Genomic DNA, 17,678 nt, shown 5'->3' with positions numbered 1-17,678 from the left:
GACATGCATTTCTTTTGAATTTTTTTTGCTATTCTGTCTGTGTTACAATACACCTACCATCAGCAGGGGAGCAAATACTTATTTCCTTCACTATATGTATGTATGTGTGTGTATATGTATATATATGTATGTATATATATATATGTATATATATATATATATATATATATATATATATATATATATGTATGTATATATATATATATATGTATGTATATATATGTATATATATATATATATATATATATATATATATATATATATATATATATATATATATAAACAGACGCACGTGTGTGTATACGTGTGTGCGCGCGTGTGTATATGTATACGTGTGTGTGTGTGTGTATATATATATATATATATATATATATATATATATATATATATATATATATATATATATATATATATATAAAAACACAGACGCACACACCGATCAGCATAAATGAGTACACCCCAATAGATTTGTCAAGAAATCTCTACTTTCCTTTCAGAATCAACATTTTCTATGGAAGACTATACTACAATATACTCCCACAAATGCAAGCCATTGATTACAAACAAGATTTGTTCATTTGCACACACAAAGTATTTTTCCTAAAAAAATTCACTCAAGACCATGTTGCGGAAATGAATACACCCCAATGAAAGTCTTAGAAGCAAGGCTCAATTTTAGACAATCAGAATCCTAATTAACAAGAATTAAATTACAGGTGAGTCTAATTATTCATTAAACAGGTGTCCAGCAGACAGTTGATTATAAAAGGGCGTTGCTTAACAAAGAAAACCCCTTCCTATTTCATGCTGTCAGCAGTGGCACCACATGGAAGAGAAATGTCGCAAGGCCTGAGAAAGAGAAAATAATTTCTTTTTACACAAGAAAGGTGAAGGCTACAAGAAGATCAGCAAAGCTTTACATATTCAGAATACTGTTGCAAAAGTGATACAAAAATGTAACAAAAATGGAACTGCAACCATCTCAAAGAGACTTCCAGGCCATCCACTGAGGTTAACACCTTCTGATGAGAAGGGTTGAAGAAAATCGCCATGCAAGTTCACTGCAGTTAGCTAAAGAAGTAGAAAGCCAAACTGGAGTGATTGTTTCCCATGACACAATACGTCATACACTGCAGAAGAATGGCATGCATGTGTGTTGTCCACAAAGGAAGCCTCTCCTAAAGCGCATGCACAAAAAGGCCCTCCTAGAATTTGCCAGGGCCCATGCTGACAAAGAAGACGACTACTGGGACTCTACTCTGGAGTGATGAGACCAAGAAAAATGTTTTTGCAACTGATGGCTTCAAAACTGTATGGCGTCGCAAAGGTGAGTACACAGAAAAATACATGATGACTACAGTGTAACGTGGTGGTGGCAGTGTCCTTCTTTGGGGCTGCATGAGTGCTCCTGGTGTCGGTGAGCTGCATTTCATTTATGGTATCATGAATTCAAAGATGTACCACTCTATATTAAAAGAGAAAATGCTACCATCACTCTGTGCCCTTGATGGTCATGCACTTTTCCAACATGACAATGATCCAAAACATACATCTAAGGCTACTGTTGCATTTCCGAAGAACGGAGTGAAAGTGATTCAGTGGCCAATTATGTCTCTTGATCTGAACCCAATCTGACACCTATAGGGAATTCTGAAGAGGCAAGTTGAGCATCATTCATCCAGGCTCTAAAAGAGGTTGTTCTTGAAGAATGGAAAAAGATGTTGCAATATGTCACCAACTTGTTAATTCCATGCCTACAAGACTTGGTGATGTTCTTACAAATCATAGAGATCATACAAAATCCTAGATGTAGTAGTTTTTGTTGTGGGGTGTATTCATTTTTTGCATCAACCAATTTGAGTAAAACTGAAGATTTTGTAATCCAAGTTATATTATTAACCTTACTTTCATGTAATGAGCTAAACAAATGTTCTATAAAACTCAGTTTTTTCAAAATTTTGGAAAAATTTCTAGTGTTCATTGAGATGTTGATTAAAATCTTACTTTTCAAAAGGGGTGTACTCCTTTATGCTGAGCTCTCTCCAGAATCGTGCTTTTGAGCAGAAAAAATTATTTATTCTTAAACACGACGTTTAGGAGCATTCAGCTTTTTCAAGTGCACATAGAAAAATGAGGAGAGGTGAATGTTTTAGGGGAAAAAAAGCATATAAAAGCAAACTCTTGAGCAAGCTCTCTTTTATAAGCTCTCAAACTCGAGTGCAATATGAAACACTATGAGCATTTTTTTATCTGCCAGAGAGTCTGGCATTTTTTCCTGCTCCTGGTACCCTTAATAACAATCCTATTTTTATTCCACATAATATTTGAAAAGATAAAACAAGTGAAAGCAACATGGATAAAAATGATGGGACCCTTGTTCTGTTGTACAACTTAATACAACTTTTGGAGGCAGTGCAAACAAGTAATTTCTGTAGCTCTCAATGAGACTAATGCACCTTTTCATGTAGTTAGGCCCACTTTTGCAAAAACTGCTCCTTCTGTCTCTGGTTTTAAGGGTGCCTTCTGCATAGATGATTCAATTCAGTACTCACAGAACAGTCTTGAGTTTTGTTCATGGCCATTCTTGTGTTCTTTTACCTGTGTGTTTTTTGGTCATTATCCATTTGAAGTACCCATGATCTGCAACTGAGAGAGTTTTCTGACATGGGCAGTACATTTTGCTCCATAATTCCTTGGTGTTCTTGAGATTGTATTTTGCCCTGCACATATTTCATTGCGACCCATGGCAGGCACAGTGAAACAACCCCAAAACACCTCTTCCATGTTTCACAGTAGGTACAGTGTTCTGGGTTTTTTGGGGTTTTTTTTTTTTAAGAGCTTCATTTTTACATTGGTGAATATAAAACTGATGTTGCGTGTCAAAAAGCTCCAGTTTTGTCTCTGTAGTCCAAAGAGTTTTGTACCAGAAGCACTGTGGCTTTCAAAATGCATTTTGGCTAATTTCATTCTGTCAGGCAGTGGTTTCCTTCTGGATCCCAATCTTACTGAAAAAGACGCAATAAGTGCAATAAGACATTGATTTACCTTGACTTTGGAATTCAGCTTGTATCCCTTTAGAAGTTTTGCTTGGCTCTTTACCATTCACACTATCCTTCTGTTCATCTGGGGTTGATTTTTCTCTTGGGGCCACATCCACGGAAGTTGGCAACACTTTGAGCCTTAAGCTTCTTAATATTTGCAACTTAAGTCACAGGAACATCAAGCTGCTTGGAAATGATCTTATAGCCTTTACATTGTCATGCTGGTCTATAATGGTCTTTCTGATCTCCTCAGACAACTGTCTTTTGCTTTCTCTGGTCCTTGTTTATTGTGGTGCACACAATAATACCAAACAGCAGAGCGACCACTTTTCTTCATTTAAGTAGGCTGGCTGACCAAACAACAAAAATGCTTAATACTAATTACGTAAACTTAGTTTGAATAATTATGATTCAAGTGCTTATAATCATTTCTAGGGGTACCAACAAATCTGTTCAGACCATTTTAGAATATCTTTCTAGAATAAGTAATTTCTCTCTTTACACTTTCTTTGCTTTACTCTAGGATGGCATACGTGAGAGTTCCTTTTAATTTCATTACAAGCTGTACAACTATTTTTTTAAAATTGTATACATCTGAAAATGAAACATTTCTAGAAATGTTTGTGGCTAAGCAGTACCCCCTTATACACTTAAATTTTTGGCTCGTGGTTTTCCTTTTACATATAGCACTGCACCCAGGCACTCTTGTATCTACAGCGTCATAGCTGTATATCTGCAGGGCATCTAAGGCATTGCTTCCTCTGACTGCTAGTCTCAAGATTGAGTGAGATTTGGTGATGTTGCTATTGTGCTGCTCACAGTTCTCCTTGCTGAAGGACCTGGCATAAGGCAAAAACGCCATGTCTCTACCAAGATGGTTGCCTCAGCATAGAGAAAAAGTACAAAATATGGCATGGTATATCGGTAATGAAGAATAGATCCACTTTTATCAGCACAACTTTTAAAGTTCAATTCCTTTTTAAATAGATATATTAACTGTACTTTCACAATATACAGTGAGCATGGATGTGCGCAACTGTACAATATTTGACAACTGCTGTGATCGTATTTGTGCACTTTAAACACACAGGTGGCCTTTGCATTTTCATATATATATATATTATTTTTTTTCTTTTAGGTAAATGGTGTTGATCTCAAAACAGCCACTCACGAACAAGCAGCAGCAGCTTTAAAAAATGCTGGCCAAACTGTTACTATTATTGCACAATACCGTCCTGAAGGTATGCAAGCTTATATTTTTTTTTCCCCCCCTTCTTCCTTGCATGTTTTATTTGTAATTGATTGTATGTTTATAGATGGAAAATGCATAGGTTATATGTTTGTGGTATATTTGATCATTTAATTAGACCAGTACAGGTTTTCTAAAGTTTCATTAAAAAAGCTCAAAACCCTGTAAGGGGTTGCACAGGGTCTGCCTAAGACTGTTCTGAGTAACTAAAGCTGTATTTTCTCCTCTCTGGCAGCCCAGATGTTGCATACAGCCTGTCATTAACATGATTAGCTGTGTGCCACTGTACTAATATGTGGACCTTAGCATGAGGCACAGTTCTCCAGTTTATGCTGATGATCATGTATTTCTTTATCATCCATCGAGGAACATGAGAATTCTGAAATAGTTGGGTTATACAATATACAATCAATATAAATACAAGAGGTATTCTTTTATGAACGTTGGTGTACTTTTCTTCAAGATTTGTGCTGTAATTCAGTGTAAATCTTTGCCTTTAATTTCTCAACTTTGCTGATTATAAAAACGAGTCCATCTCTCTCCTTGTGCAGGGTGACTGGTCTTGTATCTTCCCACTTCTGTAGTTTTCTACAGGCAGCCTGTTGTAGGTGGGCCTGCTAGATCTCACAGCTCTGCTCTCTTCACAGGCTATGTTTGGCACAGTGATGATGTCACTGTTATTTTTACAAGGTAATATATCTGTTTGCAAAGATATTTTGGTGCATACAAAAGTAAATTTTTATCCTTTGTTTCATATGAGGAATATATTTACAGTTCAGAGGCAGTGTCTGGAATGCTGGTTATAGTTTCACGTTTTTTAAATTTTTTATTTTACAGTGTAAAAAGCATACATTAAGTTGTAATAATACAAATTATTAGCCATGATCCGTTATTGAGAAGGATTGCAAATGGCAGCAGTTTAAATGTACCAATGACTGTTTGGATTTGCAAACAAAGCTCATCTTAGCTCCATTTTATATGAAAAGTAAACCAGTACTCCCCAGGCCGTGGCCACCACAGAGTTTGTGTATACCTGTGATGAGGTCTTTGGGAACAGAAGAACCAGAAACTTGAACCTGTAAACCACCTTGTGGCTAGGTTCATGCATTGCACTATGCATCACTGGATGCACCTACAAGCAGGATCCAGTGCATTGCAGCAACATTACAAGCTAGCCCTATTTTTTAAATCCAGAGAGGTTTTGGTATGGTCTTCCAAGGCACAGCCTTGAGAGACCAGCAGGATTACATTTGTTAGGCATGGGATGGTGGGGGAAACAAGTAGGGAAGGGGGTGGGATTCCGACAAATTGTTATAGATGAGATTTTGTCAAGAGGGGAGAGAACAGCATTGCCATATGTTGGGGCAGCTTGGCTTGAAGCAAGGAGGGAAAGGAGAAGGAAGGGGAGGGGCGAGCGTGATAGGGGTGATAAAAACTAGTAACACTTTTTTAAATGGGACTCTGCATCTTTATGCCATAATAAGCTGATATGCACCACATAGTAGCACATTATGACAGGCTTGCTTTTCAAAGGGAACCCTTCAGTACTGAGCTGTCACCACTCCCATTGCTTCCATTTTTGCCTGATCTTCCTTCCGGGTTCGCATTCTCTGACCGTTGCAATGGCTGGCCCAAAATGACGTCACTCCTGCACATATGCATCACAGTCACTATTGCGGCACTGCAGTCCACATTCACGCTGCACGTAGGGTTCATTTACATTTGCTTTAACTTCAACACACATTAAACATGCTTTTGTGACGCTTCATTGATTCTTTAACTAGTTGCCTACCGCAGATAGCTGAATGACGGCTGCACTGCGGCTGGCCAGTTCTGGGAGGGCATCATTACGTCCTCCCAGAACGCGCTCTCCTGCGCTCCCTCGGCAATCTCCGTGATTGCTGTGTCCTACGGACACAGCTGATCACGTGATGTGGTAAAAGGCCAATCACAGCGGCCTTTTACCATGTGATCAGCCGTGTCCCGATGACACGCTGATCACTGGGAAATGCAATTGCCGGTTTTCGGCTGCACTTTCCTCACGCTGTCAGAGCGTGTGGAAAGTACTGCCGAGAACCGGCAGTTGTCAGAGCACGGATCAGCACCGATAATCAGTGCCCTAATGATCGGTGCCCAGCAGTGCCGCCTATCAGTACCCATCATCAGTGCCGCCTATCAGTGCAGCCTAATCAACGCACTTCAGTGAAGGAGAAAAATTGCCTGTTTGCAAAATTTTATAATAGAAACACAGAAACTTTTTTTTTCAAATTTTTTTGCTCTTTTAATGTTTATAGCGCAAAAAGTAAAAGACCCAGCGGCAAATAAATACCACCAAAAGAAAGCTCTACTTGTGAGAAAAAAATTATAGAAATTTCATATGGGTATAATGTTGCATGACTGCACAATTGTCATTCAAAATGCGACAGCGCTGAAAGCTGAAAATTGGCCTGGTAAGGAAGGGGGTATAAGTGCCCAGTAGGCAAGTGGTTAATGAAGCTTAATGACGTGTGTGTTCATTTTCTATTTGTTTTACAGGGGTCCAGTAGAACCCCAGCTTAATTGTACCCCTAGTCAGTAGAACACTAACTCATTGGTACCCTTGTTCAGCAGATCCCCAGCTCATTGGTACCCATTTTTAGCAGATCCCCAGCTTTATTAGTACCCTTGTTCAGCAGATCATCTGTTCAGTAGTAACCCCTAGCTCTGATACCCCACTCAGTATTAACCTCTAGCTCTGCTGATGCCCCACTCAGTAGTAACCCCCAACTCTGCTGATCCCCTGCTCATTAGTAGCCCCCAGCTCTGCTGATCCTTTACTCAGTAGTAACCCCCATTTTGCTGATCCTCTGCTTTGTGGTTTCTCCTCTCTCTCTGGTGCCCGCTTACCTCCCGCTGTATTGCTCCCACGCTGCGTAGCACGTGTGACATTGTTAGTTTCTCCTGCTTCGGTCCCCCAGCTCTGCTGATCCTCTGCTACTCAGTCCTCTCTCCGGTCTCCTACTATACATGTTGCACACCATTTGTGCCGTCTGCTCTGGTCCGGCTCCTTCTCACCTTCTGCTCCACACTGCACACCAGTTGGTGATGTCTGCACCACACACTTCCAGAATATATACACAACCGGCAGTGAGTGCTGATGACTTTTCTGAGAGCCAGCTGGCTTCCTACAGTATCAGAAACACTCTAAAATCCAATGGAAAGCCTTCCCAGAAGAATGGAAGCTGTTATAGCCACAAAGTGGGGTGGGGTGGTGGGGGGAGTGTAGTGGCTACATGGCTATGATTTGGAATGGGATGTCTAAAAGGCTCATCTAAGTATTATGGTCAGGTGTCCACAAACCTTTAACTATATAGTGTATGAGCTAGAAATATCTTACTTTGCTAATGAATTTATAACCTGTTATACAATGAAAAGAGAGACAGAATACACAGCCTTTTATATAGTATATGCAGTGGATATAAAAAGTCTACACACCCCTGTTAAAATGTCAGGTTTCTGTGATGTAAAAAAATGAGACACAGATAAATCATTTCAGAACTTTTTCACTTTTTAATGTGACCTATAAACTGTACAACTCAATTGAAAAACAAACTGAAATCTTTTAGGGGGGGAGTAAGTATAAAGAAACTAAAATAATGTGGTTGCATAAGTGTGCACACCCTCTTATTACTGGGGATGTAGCTGTATTCAGAATTAAGCAATCACATTCAAAATCATATTAAATAGGAGTCAGTACACACCTGCCATCATTTAAAGTGCCTCTGATTAACCCCACATAAAGTTCAGCTGTTCTAGTAGGTCTTTCCTGACATTTTCTTAGTCACATCCTACAGCAAAAGCCATGGTCTGCAGAGAGCTTCCAAAGCATCATAGGGATGTCATTGTTAAAAGGTATCAGTCAGCAGTGTACAAAAGACTTTCCAAGGCATTAGATATACCATAGAACACAGTGAAGACATTAATCATCAAGTGGAGAAAATATGGTGCAACAGTGACAATACCAAGAATGGATGCCCCTCCATAATTGATGAGAAGAAAACTGGTCTGGGAGGCTGCCAAGAGACCTACAGCAACATGAAAGGAACTGCAGGAATCTCTGGCAAGTACTGGCTGTGTGGTACATGTGACAACAGTCTCCCATATTCTTCATATGTCTGGGCTAATGGGTAGAGTGGCAAGACGAAAGCCTTTTCTTACGAAGAAAAACATTCAAGCCCAGCTAAATTTTGCAAAAATACATCTGAAGTCTCCCAAAAGCATATGGGGAAAAATGTGTTATGGTCTGATGAAACCAAGGTTGAACTTTTTGGCCATAATTCCACAAAATATGTTTGGCGCAAAAACAACCCTGCACATCACCAAAAGAACACCATACCCACAGTGAAGCATTTTGGTGGCAACATCATGCTTTGGGGCTGTTTTTTTTTTTTTTTAGCTGGAACTGGGGCCTTAGTCAAGGTAGAGGGAATTATGACAGTTCCAAATACCGCTCCATATTGGCACAAAGCCTTAAGGCTTCTGCTAGAAAGCTGAACATGAAGAGGAACTTCATCTTTCAGCATAATGACCCAAAGCAGACATCCAAATCAACAAAGGAATGGATTCACCAGAAGAAGATTAAAGTTTTGGAAGTTTTGACCTGAATCCGATCGAAAATCTGTGGGGTGATCTGAAGAGGGCTGTGCACAGGAGCTGCCCTCGCAATCTAACAGATTTGGAGTGCTTTTGCAAGAAAGAGTGAGCAAATACTGCCAAGTCAAGATGTGCCACGCTGATACTCATACCCAAAAAGACTGAGTGCTGTAATAAAATCAAAAGGTACTTCAACAAAGTATTAGTTTAAGGGTGTGCACACTTCTGCAACCATATTATTTTAGTTTTTTTTTATTTTTACTTCCCTCCACCTAAAAGATTTCAGTTTGTTGTTCAACTGAGTTGTATAGCTTATAGGTTACATTAAAGGTAAAAAAAAGTTCTGAAGTGATTTATCTTTGTCTCATTTTTTTACATCACAGAAACCTGACATTTGAATAGGGTGTGTAGACTTTTTATATCCACTGTATAAATATTGCATTTATTGCCAATATATTTTCCCCAGTAGTACACATATTTTGAAATTAAAAGTCCATCATTGGCTCTGTTAGCTTTAAAGCTGAATGGAAAGGTTCACTTTTTGGTTTTCCAGTGCTTCTTGGGATATCTCATACCTGCAATATCTCCAAAAAAAATGAAGATAAAGCTAGAAAAAAGAAGCCTCTCAAAAGCTCCAGGTGCTGCAAGCAAGCTTTGTCATAGAGTTGTATGGAGGCTTTAGGGACTTTGAAGCACCAATAAAGCAGCATAGGGTATAATTTTTGAAAAAAAGCAACGTGTAAACAGGATTGTAAGCTTACCATTTGATTTAGTAACATGGGCTTTGATTGGCGTTCAGAGCACTTTAATAAAGCGTATCCGAAGCCACGTTTTGAAGCACATGTTAGCAAGTCTTAGTGTGTTGTGAATGCAGAATGACCTAATTGGCTAGAGAACGCGATTATCTTCTAAATGACACAAGGTTAGGAGATATTTACAGTACCTACAGGTAAAACTTATAACCTATAGGATGAAATAAAAAATGGGAATCTACTACCACTTTAGGAAATATCTGTTAAAATTTGCATGCAAGTGTGCAGGGCTGCTGCTGTCTATTGGCATTCCAGTCCTTCTGGTTTTAATGGGTCCAAGACCTGACAGAATCACCATGCAAGTGTCTTGAGGTCCTTTTAATTCTAAGTTGCAGATCTGCCACAGGTTTACTGAAACCCTGGTTTGGATTAACTTTTGTTATATTGTTTTAAATGCCTGTTTTATAAATTGCATTTAGAGGAAATGTACTTAAACGTAACACTAAACTCCATTTTTGTTTGTTTTTAATGGTCTTAATGTTTTCAGTCTTCTTAGACCTCATGCACACAGAACATTTTAAAAATGCTTCTCCTCTTGGCAGCAGCGTTTTGGCAGAAAAAAAGCCTGATGCTTATAAAAGTGTCAAGCGCTTAGGCGTTAATTTATTTTTTGGTCATAATAATAATTTATTCTGGCCATTTGAAATAAATTAACGCTTAAGCGCTAAATGCACCTAGCATTAACACGTGCTTAGGCACTTTGACACGCTTGAAGCATTTTTTTTCTGCCAAAATGCTGCTGCTCCTGGACTGCTGCTGCTGGTAAAAGCTTCTGCCACTTAAAGCTTCTAAAAGTCTGTGTGCATGAACACATGGAGGGGTGATTGGAAGCCGTAAAAAAAAAAAAAAATAATAACCCCTGTGTGCATGAGGCCTAAATGTCCTGTGAGCTGTCCTAATTCTCTGATGTACATTACTAATGTAGATAGAACAGCGTCTGGTATTTCTGGTTACATGCTCCTCTCTGTATACTACAATTCCTATAGTACTGCATGTAGTCCATTTTAGGGGCCAAACAGGAAAGGGTGGCTAAATGTACATACACAAGGAGCAGGAGGAACAAATGTTACTGCCCAAGAACAGAGTCTGAGAATAGCAGTAAAAAGCTTGCATTTGAGATTAAACAAAGAGAGATGGTACATTCTATTTAAGATTAAACATAGTGCATTTATTTTATAAAAAAATTCAGATTAAACTTCAAAACTGGTGCAGTTTAGGCAAATAAAAACTTAAAAGTTGCCATCGGCACAATTGACGAGGCAGTGCCTGCTTTACTGTTAGATAGATAGACTTTTTGTAATCAACTAAACCCTACATAAGATTTCCTAAATAAATGTGTTCCTTACAATCAAATATATATACTATTTTTGTGAGTATTTTAAAACTAACATTGTTGCATCTTTACTACAGAATATAGTCGTTTTGAGGCTAAAATTCATGATCTGAGAGAACAGATGATGAACAGTAGTATCAGCTCCGGATCTGGCTCACTTCGTACAAGCCAAAAACGATCCTTATATGTGAGGTAAGCATTTACAATAGTTACTGGTTTGTTTCAGTCACTGAAAAGGAAGTTTGGGTAATATTTCCCACTTTTTTTTCCAGATGTATTAAATTTTCATTAACTTTGTAAAATTAGCATGCATAGATAGCCCCTCTGCTCACTAAGCTGTACAGCTAATCAGGGATCTTTGCAATTTGTGGTTACTTGTATGGTTAAAGCTAAGTTGAAGATAAAGAAATCAATATACAGTAAAACTATGAGCTAACAACCATGATTTTCCTAGATTTGCCTCTGTTCTTTCTCCTTTTCCAGCAACTGTTTATCATGTCCAATAGGACTCTAGAGTTCAGTAGACACCAGAGTAAGACCTCCTGCTACCACTAATGTAACAACCCTGATCAGACACAACCTTTTTTCTACAGTTCAAAGGGGAAGCTTGTGCTAAGGGATGTGGCTGCCAACACAGAGTGCTGCAGTGTGAATTTGAAAGTAGCACTGTTTTCATTAAGAGAGAAAAAAAAAAGTACTTTTAAGAAATTTTCTAGCAAAAATCAGTCACAGATCATAACAAACAGGGTACAGAACTGTAAAGAAAAGAAAAGTGTGAGACTTCACTTGAGCTTCAGCTTTTTGGCAGGTAAATGGTTTTCTGCCGTTTTTCATTTAAGAGTGTCGCCAGCAATCCTCTTGTAAAATATGGATCATTAAGAGACCAAAATCCATGAATAAAACTGTTGAAAATGACATAATAGAATAGATGGGCTTTGGTAGAATTAGGGGAAAAAGTCAACTTGACCATATAATTGTTCTGAATTCCCGTTACATAATCATAGACATGAATAAGCTAAAGCAGAGTTCCAGTTGAATTGAAAAAACAAAAATGTCAGCAGCTACCAAAACTGTAGCTGCTGACTTTTGAAATACAGGCACGTACTGTCCTTCAGTCCAGCTGTGTCCTCACCACAGCTGGTTTAACTGGCTGTCTTTCCCCAGCGCCAGCAACTTCAGTGTGGGCACCCAGCTGTGACGGCTTGCGGTTTCAGTCGGGTGCCCACTGCGCATGCGCGAGTAGCGCTGCTCTTTGTGAACAGTCCCGTAGTCTTCTGGGACTTGTCACGTGTTCAGAAGACTATGGGGAGGGAGGGGGGAGGACAACTTCCACTCCCGAAAGCCTTAGGCAATCGCACCGGACGTGGGAGCGGGTACCTGCTAATCCCCTTAAGGGAAACTTTTGGGTGGAGCTTTGCTTTAAAGTGCACCTTTCCATTCCCCAAGCAGATAAACATAGTGGAACCTTCATAATCTATGCTATCAGCTGTTTCACACGTATGCCTCATTTCTCCACAGCATTCCGTCTTACTGATATTCATCTCTGACTCTAGCAACTGCCCCTCACGACTGTCTTATGCATGCAACATGTGTATATATACGTGATTTTGCAGTTCTGGGTAGGGGGCATGCGCCCTACCCATGTTGCCATTCGTGGCTGTCAGTCACTGGGTCCTGGCTGGTGATTACTGAGGATCTCCAGGGAAGAGAACTGTTTGTAAACAAGACAGTTCTCCCTGTCAGCTCGTGCACACTGCTTTGCATGGCTGTGCACAGCCATACAAAGTAGTGTGTTTACAGTGAAGCACAAACACACAGTCCCATGGTAAAACACACCCAGCACAGTGAACCCTTTGATCACCCCTCATTTTAACCCCTTCCTGCCCAGTGCCATTAGTACAGTGTCTGTGGTTTTTGTTTTTTTAGGGGTTTTTTTTAGAACTGATCACTGTATTGGTGTCACTGGAGATGTCAGTGACACCAAGTCTGCCCCCCCCCAGTGTTAGAATGCCCGCCGCAGTCCCGCTATAGGCCGCTGATCGCCTCCATTACTAGTAAAAAATCATTTTAAAAATGCCAGTGTGTATGTATATATATAGATAGATATCTATATAGATAGATCACCATTTGTAAACGCTATAACTTTCACGTAAACCAATTTACACGTATTGGGATTTTTTTTTTTTTTTTTTTTTTAGCAAAGACGTAGCAGAATATGTTATGGCCTAAATTTATGACGAAATTTGATTTTTTTAAAAAAATTTTCATGGACATGTTTAACCATTAGCCGCCCGGCCAATAGCCGTTTGGCGGCTTGAAAAGCGCTGCAGCTTTCCGGGTCCACGCCATTTGGCGTGCTCCCGCACATGCGCCGTTTGCGCTATTGCAGAGCGGCGCAGCAGCGGGATCTGTCACCGCCCGTGCACCTCGGACACGGCCGATGACAGATCCGAGTACCGGCTCCCGTTGCCGGTACCATGTGACCTGCCGCGACCAATCACAGCAGGTCACATGACAGTTGTATACAATGGATGGCTTCATTCATGATGCCATCCATTGTATACTAGTGCCTAGCTGTGAATGGTCACAGCTAATCACATGCACATGTCATGTGATTAGCTGTGACCAAATCACAGCTAAGCACAAAAAAAAAAAAAAAAAAAAAAAAAGCTGAATGAATCGATTTCATTCAGCTAAATGCTTGCTTATAGCAAAGTAATTCTTTGCTATAAGCAAATTGTGTAAAAAAAAAAAAAAAAAAAAAAAATACTGATCACTTCCCCAAAGTAGTACAATGTTACTATGGTAACATTGTACTATTTTGGTCATAGTAAAATATGAAAAAAAATCTTAAAAAAAATAAAAAAAAATGTAATAAAAAATTAAATATAATAAAAAAATAAAAAAAAATTAAAAAAAAATATAATTTTTTTTTTTTTCATACTGTCACCAGTCAGTGTCCCTGTTCACCGCCATGCCAGTTATATGATGACGCTGTACTGCACTGGTGACAGTATGTAAAAAAAAAAATAGTGAAAATAATATTTTTCATTTTTTCATTTTCGGAAAAATTATGACAAAAAAATACAACTTCAAAAAACTCGCCATGCCTCTTATGAAGTACGTCCGACTGTCTACTCAGCAAAAAGGGGTCATTTGGGGATATCTGTACTATTCTGACATTCTTGGACCTCAAGAAATTAGATTGGCTGTCAGTACTTCAGGATTGATCAATATTCAGATCTATACCATAGTTTGTGAACTCTATAACTTTCCTACAAACTAAATAATACATCCTAATTTGGGTTATTTTCACCAAAGACATGTAGCAGAATACATCTCGGCCTAAATTTATGAAGAACAATTATTTATTTGTAAACTTTTATAACAGAAACAAAGAAAAATGTGTTTTTTTTTCAAAATTTTTGGTCTTTTTTTGTTAATTTAGCAAAAAATAAAAACCCCAGCGGTGCTTAAATACCACCAAAAGAAAGCTCTAGTTGTGTGAAGAAAATGATAAAATTTTAGTTTGGGTACAATGTTGTATGACTGCGCAATTGTCATTCAAAGTGTGAGAGCGCTGAAACCTGAAAAATGGCCTGGGCAGGAAGGTGTAAAATTGCACGGTATTGAAACGGTTAATAGCAAAAAGTCAAAAATATAGTTTTTTTTCCCTCAAAATTGTCACTTTTTTTTTCATAGAGCAAAAAATTAAAAACGCACAGGCGAACAAACACCACCGAAAGAATGCTCAATTCATGGGGGGAAAAAGGACGTAAATTTCATTTGGGTGCAGTGTTGCATGACCGCGCAATTGTCAGAGTAACTCAGCGCCGTAATGCAGAAAATGGCTTGGTCAGGAAGGGGTGGGGCTAAATCCACAGGAGGGCAAGTGGTTAAAGCTGATCTCCAGTATGCAGCCATTTCTTTATACTTTCTCTGTCTACTGTGCACATAACTGTCACGTGACCATCTTTGTCTGCTTTTTATCCTGCTATGTGCTGGTTGTTCGGAAGAATCGTGTGGGCGCCTACACATCACTGCATAACATACACTTCAGCAGTGACTGACATTTTGCAGGCATTTTGCCTATCTAAACTAAAATACACAGCTCTAAATGTCAACAGTACAAGACGGTAAATCAGGTGCTGCATGTTACATGTGCTTGCAGTCCAGATTGCGCTGAACAGGAAAATATACTATTCTGAGCTACTGTATATACCAATGGAGGAAGAGTCTTAAGGAAGTGAGGGGTCCCTTACTCTGAAGATTGTTAATCCCATCCAGCCTTAGTCCAATTAAAAGTGACACAAGCCATTTATGACCTCACTTAACTGTATGGTCATATTTACCAGGTGAGAGCACAGCTGGTGAAGGTGCGCACATGGTTGTTACAACTAAGCAATGGTGGTGAATTTAACACATATTGTTTTGTCTACATCACTGGGAAGAGTGTGAAATCACAGATTTAATATGGACACTTAACTTTGGAAAAGTGTTATTGCATTTCGATACAAAAAATGTTCTTTTGGAATATTTATATTGTTTTTGGCAGTTATTTCACTTGTCAGTGGAGCGCGACACTATTTCATTTATCTTTGATTTGTTATGACACATTAGTATGGGTATGTGTGATGTGTAGGCGATCTACTGTTATAATTCACCTGTTATATAATTTCATAGCACTTTATTTGTTAATATTTTGTGGCGCCATAGTAGCTTGCAACATATTATAACAAACTACATCTGTTTTTGGATCCTCCTACTTTGTTTGAGATTCTTTGACAATTCCCTAGTCTCTACACCTTTTCTATGTGAATTCTACCTTGTCTGCTCTAAAAGATATAGAATGAGAGTAAGAAGGTGATTCTCATTGCACCAACCTAGTCCAGAAGAACCTGGTACACATACATGCTCAGATTGGAGCAATACTGGAATCACTGTTTGAAACGCCCTGTTTTGTATTGTTCAGTATCAAAATTCTGCATGGCATGATTTCACATACTGGCAAATTTTAATAAATGTTTGCTCAGCTCTGTCATAGCACAAACTTGAGATTTGGACCTCGGCCGGAAGAACATTTTAGTGACCGGACCTCCTTGAATTTTAATTCAATACCCCTGGTGTATACTATGAAAATATAACCGTTCCAGTGCAGTTTGCAACGTACTCTCTAAGGCAGTGCTTCTCAACCTTTTTGCAGTCGCAACGCAGCACCCTTTAAAAGTATGAAATATATCCATGCATTCCAGTTTAAAATGTAAAACTGCATAAATAACACAATTGACAGTGAAAGTGTTAAAGGTAGATACTCTGAACAGTGTGCATGTTAAGGTTTACCTGCGGAGTTAACTAATTCTACAGACGATCACTCGGACTGGAAAATCTCAGTGCAGGGTGAGGCTGAGAGTACCGTAGTTAACAGTACCTTCACAAAGACAGACCAACGCAACATCATACACACATCATACACTGTGAGCAGCAGTGAATTTCCTTCAGTGTGCACAGGAAAGAGGAAGGACTCTGCAGATAACACTTTCTTATCCTGATGAAGAAAGATGCTGCTTTCTATGTTTATAATCCAGAGCACACTACACAGGCTCTGGTATATGAGGAATTTTTTTTAATTATTTCTGTGTAAAATATCATTTAACTTTGAATGTGTTATAAATGTTAAGTTCACATTGTCACTATTTTCTTATAATTCACACTAAGGATATGATCCATCATGTGATATGTCTAAAGGAATAAATGAGACCCTTTTTATTTTTGTTCCCAATACTGATAACGAGAATGACTCTAGTAGTAATACAAATAACCTAAACTTACTTTCTCATAATCAGCGTTAATATAATGAAGGTTTTAGCCATTTTACTGCCAGAGCCATTTTTGCATTTTTTTATGCATGTGTTTGTTTAATGAATCATTTTAGGCCTAAGGATTACTTAAAACCACCAAAATGTTATATATTTTCTGAAAGCAGAGACCCTAGAAAATAAAATGCTGGTAGTTCCCAATTACATGATATTACCTCAACATTTTATCAAGTGCAAAATTTTCTATAAAAAAAATATACTAAGGTTAACTTTAGGCTGTAAAAGGGCAATATATCACAATTTTTTGGGGTAAGATGTAAAAGATGAGGTTTCTCTGAGTAAATAGAAAGCAAGCATGTCAAGCCTCAAAACAGTATGTACCTGTGAAACAGAAAAAAGTCTACCCTAAATTGTCTATAGCCAACACTTTAAAAGCCCCTGCAGGTCCTCAGTTTGGAGTTCACCTTGAATAATGACACTAGTATTAGAATAGGGGGCCTGAGAATATCCCAAGGGTGTATGGAAGCACCTTGCAGCAGAAGGGTGCTTCTGATATTCACCTTTACAGTGTGCACAAGGTGTGATCTAAAATTGTAAATTCCCCTCCCCCCCCAAAGCCTTCAGTTCTGTTTTTATCTTAAGGTCTTATCAGATCGTATGCCTCCAGCTTTAAACAGTGCTAGTGGCACTATAGATGCTTGTGCAGTTTCAAAGCTTCATGTCCTTGACATGTTAGATGAGATGTGGGTTTGCTGTTTGAAATGTTACCACATATATGTATTCAGAGCCACTGGC

The 17,678-nt window shown here is 38.7% G+C and overlaps 1 protein-coding gene across 24 annotated transcripts in view; it reads left to right on the top strand.

Annotated features, from left to right (window-relative positions):
* The window catches only part of DLG1 (discs large MAGUK scaffold protein 1), a 321,932-nt gene that overhangs the window by 255,954 nt on the left and 48,300 nt on the right, over positions 1–17,678 (top strand). For all 24 annotated transcript variants that reach the window (XM_089675610.1, XM_089675624.1, XM_089675634.1 and 21 more), the window contains 2 exons: positions 4,180–4,282; positions 11,145–11,259. In XM_089675610.1, coding sequence (XP_089531736.1) covers positions 4,180–4,282; positions 11,145–11,259 — 218 coding nt within the window. The remainder of the gene's footprint in view (positions 1–4,179; positions 4,283–11,144; positions 11,260–17,678) is intronic.

The sequence above is a fragment of the Staurois parvus genome, unplaced genomic scaffold, assembly GCF_062004578.1.
Source record: "Staurois parvus isolate SC_StPar_1 unplaced genomic scaffold, SC_StPar_1.0 ptg000155l, whole genome shotgun sequence".
In the NCBI taxonomy this organism is placed as follows: domain Eukaryota; kingdom Metazoa; phylum Chordata; class Amphibia; order Anura; family Ranidae; genus Staurois; species Staurois parvus.
Note: the sequence above shows the minus strand (reverse complement) of the source record. Positions and strands in the feature narration are given on the sequence as shown.